This window comes from Arachis ipaensis, chromosome B04 (genome assembly GCF_000816755.2).
Source record: "Arachis ipaensis cultivar K30076 chromosome B04, Araip1.1, whole genome shotgun sequence".
In the NCBI taxonomy this organism is placed as follows: domain Eukaryota; kingdom Viridiplantae; phylum Streptophyta; class Magnoliopsida; order Fabales; family Fabaceae; genus Arachis; species Arachis ipaensis.
In genome coordinates, this window is record NC_029788.2 from 938,804 (window position 1) to 952,397 (window position 13,594).

Here is a 13,594-nt window from a genome sequence, read left to right on the forward strand (position 1 = left end):
ATTTTTTTTATTTAAATTAAATAAATATAATATTTACCAAAATAAATAAACGTGAAAGAAATTATCAAAATACATCTTCAATTAGATCTTAGATATAAAAAATTAGTCTCTAAAATAACTATAACTCGAGTACACTGATCCTGTGTTGTAATAAGATGTTTGTAAACCATATCTTGAATGCAACCGTGATATGAACATAAGCATATCTCGGATACACTGTACTCGAAATACGCGCGTTTTCTGATTTGGGACCGTGTATTCGAAATAAAAAGAAAAAAAACGCTATTTCTAATTCTATACTATATCTCACACTGACCTTAAATCAGAAAATACGCGTATTTCGAGTGCAATGTATGCGAATGATACTTACGCGCAAATACCCTACACAACCTTAGGTAAGTGCACAAAAAATATAGTCATTTTGAAAATTGACCCTCTCTACTCGAAAATGTGACTAAAAATATATTCTGATAATTTCTTTCACATTTATTTATTTTAGTAAATATTATATTTATTTAATTTAAATAAAAAAAAATCCCTAAAAATTTTGAGGTCTAGGCTCACTAATAACTTAACAAAAAAAATGTGCAGCAGAACCGATGCTCAATGTTGTTGGGGCCCACAGCCAGATCCAAATAAAAAGAGAAGCCCAAGGCACTCTCTCAATTCACAAACAAAGCAGAGAGAAAGAAGCGTAATGGCAGCAGTGGGTGCACCTCGCGAAGTAGCCGGAAACGAGAACAGCCTCGAGATCGATAGTCTTGCTCGCTTTGCTGTCGATGAACACAACAAGAAACAGGTTTCTTTCTCTCTCTACCGATCATCGCTTTGGCTCTGGTTTTGGTTCGTTTTGTATGATTGATCATGATTAGTGTTCGATTTTGATTTAATTTTAAAATAATTTGGGTGGTTGTTTTGGATTTTTATCTAATGTGACGAATTAAATTGGGAATGATGATGCAGAATGGCCTTCTCGAGTTTAAGAGGGTTATAAGTGCTAAGCAGCAAGTTGTTGCTGGGACTTTGCACCACATCACTTTGGAGGCAGCAAGTGGTGATAGTAAGAATGTTTATGAAGCCAAGGTGTGGGAAAAGCCATGGATGAACTTCAAGGAGGTTCAGGAGTTCAAGCTTGCTGGTGATGGCTCCAATGCTTAACCAGGTATTTTATTGCACTACATGATTCCTCCTGCCTGCAATTTTCTTTTCAAAGTAACAATTAAAAGTGCTTATTATTATGTTTGCAATTAGTTTGGAAACAAAGTTTGGAATGAAATAAAGGGCGAGCACGGGTCGGTTTGGTTCGGGTTTACGGTAAAATTAGAATCGAACTGATCAAAATATAATTGGTTTGGTTTGATTTGGATTTGTATTTTTTTGTACATGTATCCGAACCAAATCAAACCGATTAAGAACGAATTAGTTCGGTTCGAGTAATTAGGTACCCGCTTTGAAATTCATAAAAAAAACCAAATTTTTATCTTAAAAATTCAATAAGTACAATAAACATGTAACATCAAACTCATTAAAATACAAACATATTAATAATGAATAATCATTGTCTAATGAAAAAGCCATATATATTTTTTTATTTTTTTTTACTTAATTAATATATGATCGGGTTCGCGGGTTGGTTCGGATTCTGCACCCCTAAAACCGACACCCAAACCAATTACTAACAAAAGCTATCGGTTTGGTTCGAGTTGGACCTGATTACTCGTTGGTTTTAGAACTAATTTAATTGGTTTGGTTTGGATTCGGACAAGTAATCGGGTACCCGCTACCCGTGCTCACCCCTAATGAAATGGAAAGAATCAGAGAGACAACGATGTTAAGTTTACAATTAGTTTCTGGTCGAATACAGGGCTTTATCATGTCATTAATTGTAATGCTTCTGCTATTGATGGATTCCATCATATTGCTGCCTTAAAATCTGAACTAGTTAGAGTGTGAGTTTAATTACTTTCTAGTTGGAGGAAAATGGGGTTGTTGTGCTTTATGCCAAGTAAAGGTTCCTTTGATCCATAAGATTAAACTCTCATTGTCATTTTAATATGAGAAAGTATGAGGAGCAAATGAAATATTTGTACAATGTGTACAATGGAGGTTTAGGGAGTATTAGAGATATAATCATTAGTGTTACCTTTTCCCATCAGCTTTTTGGGATGAGTGGTATCATGACATGGTATAAGAACTCTAGATCCGAAAGGTTAAGAGTTTGATCCTTGGTGAACCCGAAAATCAGTTTAAGCTTTTGGGAAGACATTTATTATCCCTAGTACTCAGATAGTTATTCTAGATAGTATGAGGGATGTTCATTTTGTAACTCATATAGCCCATTGTACACGGGACTCTTTTAATATTCATTATGAATTTGCTGACATAGTCATGATGCATTAGTAGATCCATCTAATAGCAAGACTAAAATAGCTTACAAAGTGAACAACTTTTGAAATCTTCAGAGACCCACGTGATGGTGCTTATAAACTCAAGTATCAAAGTGAAACTTTACTCAACTTGAGCCTTTTGATGTAGAGCTCCTTAAGATAGGGCGATTCAGAGCCTCGACCCACGACTCTAAGGTCCAAAACATCTATAATAATGTGCTTTGAGAAAAGAGGTATTACCTTGTGAGAGTATGAGTTCATGTGCAAAGACATCACAGCCAAGCTTACTCCCTCTCAAAATATCTCACCAATTTTTTTTTTTCTTTTATTTTCATTTTTCTTTAAGGGGGAAAAGAGAAAATGTTGCCTCACTATTGGGATTTTTTTAAATAAATAAGATTTTTTTTTATTTATAGATATGTTTATGGATCTTACTTAGTCCAGCAAGTTTTTGACTTTATCAGTGGTTAGCTTTAGCAGTCAGTTAAACTTGCATTGTGTTTTCAAATCTCCCTCAAATGAATGAGACAATTTCAAATCTAGTTTTATACTTAGGTTGTAGCTGGCTGGCTTACCTGGGGTTTTTAAATTTCTTCCTTGAATTTTCAGGTTATTGAAGATGGTGACTACCTTGGCTACAAGTTGAAAATATCAAGATATCAAAGCGTGTTATGTATAAAATAAATGATACACATTGACAACTATTTTACCTCGATGTAATATTTGAAGTCATAATTCATAACAGTGAGCGCGGTGTATGCATTTGGCAGCTTATGATTACCTGCTAGAACTTTTATGTAATATTTTGATATGAAACAAATAACCTTACGCAAAGTCCACGAAATTTGACTTTCTATGCGAAAATTGTAAGCGATACATTTACTGGCCAAAAGTTTATTCGAATATGTTACGTGTATACCAAAATTTAGTCACTAAAGTCAGTTATTAGTACATATAAATAAATTAAATCATACATATATTTATACACAAATATATTAGTGGTTGATTTTAACGTATGAATAACAATTTTGAAATGGCATTACCTCACCCAAAGGAAAGGCGAGAGAACAGAGGGGGAGATAGTATTATGAAATTGAATTCATCTAAGTCCCTTGCTATTCCGTTTAATGCTTAGTTTAAAAACGTGTAGCATTGGAAAGTATAACATCTCAAAATTTTAGAAACTTAATCCTAATTAATTTAGTGTTATTTTTTATTAAATTAAGGATAATTATATTATACCATTGATTGTTGACAATAATTAAGTTCAGTTTATTTTAAATTAAATTTAAATTTAATTAGTGGCGTATAATTTATGGTTAATTTTTATATGAAACGTGAAAATAATTAATTTAAAACAACGATTAGTATCTAAGTTTTCTAATTCTATTGTATTTCTTTATTGTTTACATAATTTAAGGGCCAAAACGAGCCATTTATGCTATTTATTGAAATAATAATTCAAGTATATAACTAATCTTTTCCATTCTGATTTAAATATTTAAAGGAAAAGTGTAGGAAACCAGCAATTTTATTAAATTTTGACCAGCATGTAACAAGTAAAAGAAAAGTGAGTAATCCCACATCATTAGATGAAATCTCACCCCATTAAAAATATCATTGATGATGGCTACAAATTACAAAAATTACTGGCTCCTAACGCTCCTCATATCTAAAATTATCAAACTACCTCCTGCCCCTTATGTATACATGATCACCTCACCCCTCATTCCCTTCTACCCAATCTCTCTTTCTCGCACACAATCACGCTTAAAAAAAACACACACACACAAACTCCTAAAACTGCATTTGAAAAGAAGATTGAAATTGAGACTAAATTAAGGAAGACTGAAACTGAGACTAAAAACATGTGTTTCACGTATTTAAAAGACATACAAAAAGAAATCTATTGCAAACCATTAATAGCAAATACAAATTCATTCCTCAAGATGTATTCCTCTGAAAGTCTGAAGCGTTACTACTGTGTAAATATCAGACATACTTTTCAAATCTTCTTCTTAATTAACTCGTAATTCCTAAGCAAGGTAATCAAATGCATTTATTATCTTAATCTCCATAAAAATGTAATCAAAGTTTTCCATGTTCAGAACTTAGGAGAATGTTTAAAATGATAGTTTATGTTAGGTTTTAACTTACATCACCATTATAACGTCAATTATGGTGTAAATTTCTTCGAATACCTTGGAACATATAGCCAATGAATGACCCAATTTCTAAGTATAGTCATATCAAAGTACATGAGCAAGTGTTACAATCTCTCCTTGAAGGCTGGAACAACATACAATAGAACTGAATAAATATTCTATTTTAGAATAAAAAGAAGAAATATAAATATTCCAGAAATATTATTTCGAGCACCCTAGGATACGATTGATTAATTAATGTTTCAAAATTTAATGTCGGTTCATTAGAACTATATAAACCGATATCTAGAATTTTAATCCACGGAGGGTGGCCTAAGATCAGGCCGAAAGGCGTAGTCGATGGACAACAGGTAAATATTCCTATACTACCCCCTGTCTGTAAAAAATATTGTAACTTGAAATAATTAGCAAAAGTATAGAGATTGGTGACAACATAATGAATCAGGCAAAAGAGAAATAATAATTCTCTTATGTTCAGTTCAACCACAAAAGGCGCAAATCCCATATATAAACCAAAATAGTTAAGAAGAAGAAATATATAGAAATGGGAAAGGAAAGAGTTCATATCCAAGACATTGGTTGACAACCACAACATGACTGAGGGAATCAAAAATCAAATAAGATGTTAAATTGTCATCCTAAACTAGATGCTAAATTGATCAAATTCCTTCAACATATAATTTATTTTTTCACATCCTAAATATCAATCAATAATTAGTATAACACGGTGCAAATCCCAAGACCAAACCAAGAAATAAAATTGGAAGACAGGGGAGTGAGAAGTAAAAAAGAAATAGCAAATTCAACCTTGGGCACTGGAAGAACTAATACATTTTTAGTAATAACTAATCTCCTTCACTAACACGCCTATAGTAATATCTTAAACTAAGCCTTCAAACATATAGGTAAATTGAATATTTATAAATAACATGGAAAATAAAAAATCAGAATATATATTTTAATGTTTTACTTAGTTGTTGCCTAACATTTGGTGAAGGGTGAGGATTATCTCCTCCTCTTGTTTGCTGAACAGACCCCTATTCAATCCTGGCCTTAGATAGTTTATCCACCACAGACTGCAACTTTTTTCCGCTCCTTTGTAAACTTGTATGCACATGTATTTGTACTTGAAGGTTTCATAGTGACTTGAGAAGGAGGTTGAATCAAAGAAATACAAATTATAACAACTTTTTACTGATTATACATAATCCAGAAAACAGGAGATTATTTCATGATTATCTCATAACGAAAATGCATAGAAGAGAAGGGTAAAAAGAATGACACCACAATATATCATGCTTCAATTTTGAAGTACAATGAAACCTATGTCCAGTCTTCACCACAAACTACATGAAATTTCCACTATAATCAGTCTTGATTACAATCACCAATTACAAGAGTTTAACCCAACTCTTTCACACCTAAACTCTACCTAGCTTAGAACGCGTCTAAGTGCTCACCTAATTTAGAAAAAAGGGGAACCATATGAACTTTAATCCCAGCTCATACTTTATAACAAACAACACTCAATCAAAAGTAAATATTGCTTTTGTGAAATCTAACTCTTGTGTTTTGACAATCTCAATAAGAATAAAACTAGGCAATAGAGAATATAGAAATCACTCAAGAACAAGGAATAAAACTCGAGCTTCAATGGTTAACCACTTCAATCCGTTTTCTTGCTTTCTTCCTTGGACGAAATCTTCGTATGTAAGAATGTTGATATCTTCTTCATGGAGGAATAATTTCCCCTTAGGAAAAGTCTAGGGGACCAGCAACTTCATTGAATTCTGGCCAGCATATAACCAACAAAGAAAAGTGAGCCATTGGATGAAATCTCACACCAATCTCACACCATTAAAATCATCATTGATGGTTGTTTGATGGCTATAAATCACAAAAGTTGCTGGCCCCCTAACACTTCTCTTTCCCCTTATTAAAATAGTTGTTGCACATATCTTGGTTAAGACCGTTAGTATTGAATAAGAAATTTTTTTCTTCTTTTGCTTGATAATTAGTGCAGCAACTTTTTTGTGCTTGCTGGTTGATTGTCTTTTATTGATTTTCAAATAAGACCAACAATGCTTACAATAGGAAGTTAGTTATAATAGGCAAATTTAATATGTTTGTCATCACTAAGGTTAATATACAATTCTTAACATAACAGTACTCTATAACGATATATATGTTTCTTGATTACATAGAAAATTATGATGAGTTCCAATCGAAGAAAGAAAATATTCAGAACAATTTGATTTTCAATATCTATTAAGGTGATTTAATGTACTATTAAAGAGATAGTCCGTGTAAATTTGTTAATCGGATATATACAGAACATTGAACGATGTTCAAATAAGTGATGATCATTTACTAAAATGAAAACAAAATAACAAATATAAAAAGTAAAATCAGAGAAAGACATAATTTATCAGATTTGACATTGACATAGGAAAGGAGCAAATTTACCTAAGGATGATTTGCCAGCATGGCTTGGAAAACCTAACTTTTTCACTTTGGTTCTACCTCCCTCACCAAGCATTTGGAGCACATTGTTGGATTCAACAATAAAATTTAAAACATATTATATTGTTGGATTCAACAAAAGTATAAAATATATTTTAATAAATATTTATTTTTTAATTTTTTTATTATTTTAATTGATGAATTTAGTCTTTTTATGTGGTGTTTGTTCTTTTTTTTTTATTTTCGATTGTTGTTAGACTTATTTTTTTTATATGTTCTTGTGAAGATATGTTCTTTCTAAACGGTTAACTTGTATACATTTTCTATTGTCTTTTTCGTTCCATCTTTGTATGTGTATTCTTCATTTGAACATGTGCCTTGGATTCATTTATTTTTCTTTCTCCTTAATCTCTTGAAGTTTATTCCTATAATAAAAAAAATATAAATGAGTAATATAAATAATATTTTAAATAAATAAAATTTTTGTAGTATTACCTATTAGATTTGTTGTAATAAGGGTTGAGTTTAGTATTTTTTGTTGGGATAAATATCTTAGTAATAGTATATTGTTGAGAGCCTTTTTTTTCTTCTATTAGATAATGTCTTGAGTGATACAAACTCAAATAGTATTGAAAAATAATTAAATTGATTCTTTAATTTAAATAACATATTAAAATAAGTATAGTTAAAAGGATCTTAAAATATAATTATATGTAAAGTATTACAAAAACTTTTAAAAAATTATAAATAGTAAAAGTAATAAGAGTTTTTTTTTTTTTTGTAAATTTGTTTTAAAAATATAATAAATATTTTTATTTTGTAAATATTTTTCATAGGTGAATTACGAATTGTAAAATGAAGTGATTGTGTTAAAAGTCTTATGTATGATATATAAGTAGGTCAAATAGGACGGAATTTAAATATTTTGTAACTTAAAATTTATTCTGATAATATTATTATCATTATGATACTTCTAATGTAGATATTTATTACATTTAATTAATGCTTTATATTTTTATTGAATAATAATGTAATAAATTAATTAATTAATTAATTAATTATGCATGGGAGTTATGGTTTTAATTTTTTTTAATATTTTATTAAAAGTTGATTGGTTAATTTCTAAAGTTTTGCCAAGTAATCAAAATTGATGATATGGCATCATTAAAAAAAGAAACATAGCTTAAATCTAATGTACAAAAAATTGGTATCAACTTTTATATAATAAGAATATATGTTCCAGAAAATGTACACATGAGCAATCATACATGGTAAAGACAAACCAATGAATTTATTCTTGTTAAATGGGTGTGGAAAAACTGATTACATACTAGAGGAGTGTTAGGAACCAGTAAATTTTGTGATTTATAGCTATCAATTAATCATATCATTGGTATTTTTAATGGTGTGAGATTTCATCTAGTGGTATGGATTATTCACTTTTCTTTAGCTTGTTGAGTGCTAACCAAATTTTAATAAAAGTGTTGGTCCCCTAAATTTTACATTAAAATATTGTATATGTTAAAGTATCACCCTGTTTATATATTATAGAGATTTTAACGTAAATTGCTAAGCTTTGGTGACGCTGGCTTGTGACTCGAGTGAGGACATTAAAGTAGTAGAACTTTGTATTTGCCTATCTCGACCAAAGTGTGCTTGTGATCTTTCACAAGTTGGCTCGCCAATGTAGTGTGTCTCCCTAATAATGGGCCCCTGCCTGGGCAAACAAGCAAAATTCAGCTCAAGTTATTGTTCACACGCACACGCTACTAACGCTAGTCAATGATAGTCTAACTGGACAATGGACCACCATTTTTTTTTTAATTTTAAACTAGTGCATTACCTCGTGCAAGGCACAACAAGGGTATGTGATTTTCAAAAATCAGTCAAGAATCAATTTTTTGAAAATTAATACAACTGAGGTAGTTGTTGCTTTACATGTGATAGTCTAGAACAATATGAATTTCGTCCGTTATTATGTAGATTGGATTATCACGAAGAAGACATGTTATGGTAGATATTGACTGTGATAATATAATCTTCTGACCAATATACTCTAACATGTATGTGAATAATCATTGTTATGACTGGTTAATTAATATTTTCAAACACTTTCCTATAGACAACATTAATGGTTGAAGTTGTCACCGTGCAACCATTGTTCTGAATTAACATTTTGAGTCCATTCTTTGACTTTACTCTTGATAGCACAATATATAGTTGATTGTGTCGCAAAACTGGCCTTGGCAAGTACAACCCAACTATGGCCTTGGTTGCTAGGAATCATGTTAATGCGCGATATTATGACAACTTGACCAACCTTGTTTCCCGTTAATGTCATGCATTCAATGACATGATTCCCTAGTTTTCGCACTTGTAATCTTGTCCCGTTACATAGACATTGGATTGGACAATGTTGCACAATAGCATGATTGGCACACCTACTTTTATAGTAAATTGATGCGGTGGCAAACCAGAGCAACTAATAGCATTAAGAACATCTGGTGTAATCATGTCTGAGTTTGACTCCATCCTTCCTCAACGCACAAACTATTAGAGCTTAAATATATTTTTCTCCCCTTCCAGACGATTCATTATTAGTGTATTCACATCATTAACCACTTCCAATGTAGGACCAAGGATGAATTAGTCTTTAAAGTACGATGGCTGCTTAGTATTATCCAACAAGTTAGGGTATACAAAATCAACCATATGGTCAAAGGGATCAACTGAATCATTTATCAAGATGTCTGGATGAATATGTATCTTTGACTCCCTGTCCATAGAATTCCCAGCCAAGCCATCCTCAGTCTCCAATAACCATTTTGAAAACTGAGCAATATCATCCATAGCTCCAGCAGTTGCTCCAATTGTTAAGCGCATATTCATTGTCATCGTTAACACAATACAATGTTGCCATAGATACCAAGCATTGATGGATGAATGTACAATATTCTGATGTGAGTTCATTGGAATCATTGGAAGAATCTACTAAAGTCACCTCCTAGTACCACCACCTTACCTCTAGAATGTCACGTAAGCATTTGTCGAGTGCTTTATATCAAAGTTTGTTGAGCATCGGTGCCTCATTCCATATAATAAGTTTGGATTTGCAAACCAACTTGGTCAAAGACGTGCCTTGCTTAATGCAACACACTAAGTCCTCATTCAAGTCCAGTGGTATCTTAAACTTTGAATGAGTTGTGCGTCCATTTGGAAGAAATAGAAGCAATCCCACTGGATGCAACATTTAGGACAATGTCCCTTTTGCTTTGAATTGCAGCTAATAAAGTATTGTATAGATACGTTTTACCGGTACCACCATAACCATACACAAAGAAGAATCCTCTAGGATTACCATTAACTGCAATTATAATGACGTCAAATGCTCTCCTTTTATATGTATTCATATTAGATAGGTTGTTGTTGATCTCCTCTGTTAGAACTTCAACATCAAAATTAAGCTCATCTACTAGAAGACGATCCTCTAAGCTGTCAACGATATCCAAACTTGGGTAAGGCATCTTGTCAAACTCTTTAAGGGATCTTCCATTGGATTGAAGTTTGTCCTCAATCTTTGCAAGAGTCATGTTCATAATTTGTTCCTGAGAAAGTTTTAATTCCACCAAAAAGAATGAACAACAATATCCATTAGTTACATTTAGAGATTTGAAAATACGTACAACGTTTTGGCCGTAGAAATCATGCTAATGATGACCACACCTACTCACTGCATGCTTCTTCTATGAGTGAATAAAATGACCTCAGACAATATATGGTAACACTGCTCCCAAACAATCTCTGGTCTTACAATGTTATTAGGCAGTAAGAAGATGACGAATAGGTCACGAATGTAGTTCCCAGAGGCCCATCCACTTTCTTCCATTATAGCATCAATGAATTCCTTATCATCTTGTATCAACCCTAAGGCTTAACATGCTTCCTTGAAGGTATTGTACACAACCCCGTTGACTATACGCAAATGTACAAAGCTAAGGCACCCCCTTTTATATGTTAAGCAGTAGTCGTGGGTAATAATCTTCAACATTCCCCCGAGAAACATGCGAAAGCCTACCAATGGAGAATCCTTGTTTCCTTGGCATCCACATTGAAATGTCATCCTTCCATACAAAGTTGTTAAGAAATTGGCTGTATGTAAGTGTACGACCATAGAGAAATAACCTATTTGCAAGCATCCACGTCAATAACTTTGTTAGCTTGCCATCAACCCTATCTATTACATCAACTATGTTTTCATAATCTACAAATACAATAGGGTGTTCATTGGGCAAATGGAAAGGTAGCCTAATGACCGAAGGTTCCTTTTGTTGGATGTCATAACCAAAAATACGCGAAGATGCGTCACACGCTAAGATATATCGACAATCATAATAGTTGTGTATTACATCAACTACTTGTTCAGACTCACTGTCTACATTGGTTTGGTAAAAAGAAGCAGTTACCCGGTCTTTCCCTTATGCACGTACTTAAACAAATACTTTATTGCAGAGGTTTGGCAGGTGTGCTCACCATTGATATGGCAGACATATTTTAGCAATAGTGTCGGGTTATAGGGTACAATGTATGAATTATCAAGCATCGTATTATTCTTTATTATTATCCAACCATTATCTATTCTCTTGTACTTGGGGAACCCGCCATCATTGATTATTGTCCTTGATATAAAGGGCTTTGGATAAAACTTTGAGCACCGACCATTTGTCATGTAGGGGATTTCATTATTATACTTGCCACAAGGACCATGGACCATATACTTTTCAACTTCTACATAGAATTTGGGCCTCTTGAGCTTGTCTGGAATCTCAGCTGAGATTAGATTGTCACTATCATCCGGTGACTTGGGCTTGTATAGAGGATGCATAAGTAGTAGTATGTGTGCATGTGGAAGTCCTCACTTTTGGAATTCTACAATGCAGACATTTATAAAGACTGAATGATTGTTAGGCATTAATACTTACACAATTGTAATTTAACAAATTTCAGTAAACTTACACGTTGTTATCTTACTAAAGAATCGATCATGCTTAAAGTCAGCTATCAACTCACTAAGCTTGATGTTAAAAATCCTTGAAACAATGTCAAGATGGTATTGTGCTTTTAACCCAGTGTCTTTGAACAAATGTTTTATCTCGTCCCATTTAGGATTGCATGTAATTGTTATAAAGCTAGGATAACCTACATATTTGCAAATTGTAAAACCATCATTGCAGTTGTTAAACATGTACCAAGAACCGTCTGTGAAGCTACTCGGCAGTATAATCCTCTAGCCAGTTGCAATAGCACTTGCTTCTCCTCTAACCAATGACTCATGGGGTGCACTGTACTTGTCCACCCTTAGTTTGGGTAAGTTATTTCTAATGAAACTAAGGCATTCAAACTCAACCATAGTGCAGTGCATCAACAAAAGATTGTTAGAATAGTCTCCTAGATTCTAACATGATTGGGGGCTCATTGTATCTCATCTGAATACAGTATGAAAGAACTCTCTTATACTTGTCATCTTATGTTTCTTTGTACCATTTAGACCATATCGAGTAGACGTCTCCATACCTATTCTAAATTCATCCTCGCCATATGGAAATACCAGGGGATACCAAAGATCCAAGTACAGTGGGTGGAGAACATCTATTCTTTACAACTTGTTTGATGTTGATTGAATAATGATATCTCTATCAAGGATTGAATCGTCAATGTCACCTACTATTAGGATGGCAACCTCAATTGCAATGGGTAAGTTATATACTCTTCCATCCTTTTCCAACTTCCTAATCAACCTCATTTTGACTTTTGAAGGTTCCTTATCATCGAACCTGTCTCGTGCAAAGAAAAAGCTTTTGGCAAGAGGGTTGCAGATGTCCAGCATCTTCGTGAGCTCGGACACGATTTCAATTTCAAGTTTGCTGATTATTTCACCAGATCTAGAATGGTTGGAAACATTCAGTGTGTTATACAGTTAAAACACTTAATAAGTATGTATAGTCATATGAATATTAAATGGATTGCAAGTCATAATCTATTGTGTATGTCAGTTTGAATGGTGTATCTCACGGCAAATGTCCTATTAGACACTTCATTCTCTGTGTCATAAATATATAATTGTGCAAGCCTTGGCCTTTTGTTGTTAGTAGAGATCAAGCTTCAGATTGAATGATAGTTCTAACCACTAATTGAGAAAGTTAGTGGAGTCGTGCCATTGTTAATTCTACGATTAAATTTTTCAGCCATTGACATAAACGCAAACATGGAATTAAACTTTTGGATATTCTTCTTGAAGTACCTTCCCATGTTGTGGTCTCCATGATAGAGGTCTTGTAGACTTATAGGGACCTGCGTAAGGAAGGGCAGTTGTACTTTTCCATCTAGGAAGCAAAAATCAAATCGAGGAATTCAACTCCTCTTTCTTTTAGCCAACTTTTCCCCTTCTCACATGCATGGATTGCATGAACTATATCACCAGCATCCTAAGTTTCTGAAATTCAACTGACGCTTGTCATGTTTTAAGCGAGAAAATTAAGTGCCAAATGATTTATTTTGAAAATCTAACATGCAAGGTTTTTA

At 32.9% G+C, this 13,594-nt stretch overlaps 1 protein-coding gene across 2 annotated transcripts; it reads left to right on the plus strand.

The window, feature by feature from the left end:
- Nucleotides 632–3,243, plus strand: LOC107638349 (cysteine proteinase inhibitor). Of its 2 annotated transcripts, none has more exons than XR_002360460.1 (3): nt 632–799; nt 964–1,278; nt 1,808–2,879. XR_002360460.1 is itself a non-coding variant. In XM_016341583.2 (3 exons), the coding sequence occupies exons 1-2, from the start codon at nt 698–700 to the stop codon at nt 1,156–1,158; spliced, it is 297 nt and encodes a 98-aa protein (XP_016197069.1). In that variant the 5' UTR covers nt 632–697; the 3' UTR covers nt 1,159–1,162; nt 2,997–3,243. The 2 variants fall into 2 exon arrangements, 1 of the variants encoding a protein (XP_016197069.1); XM_016341583.2 differs by lacking the exon at nt 1,808–2,879 and adding an exon at nt 2,997–3,243 and having other exon boundaries at nt 964–1,162.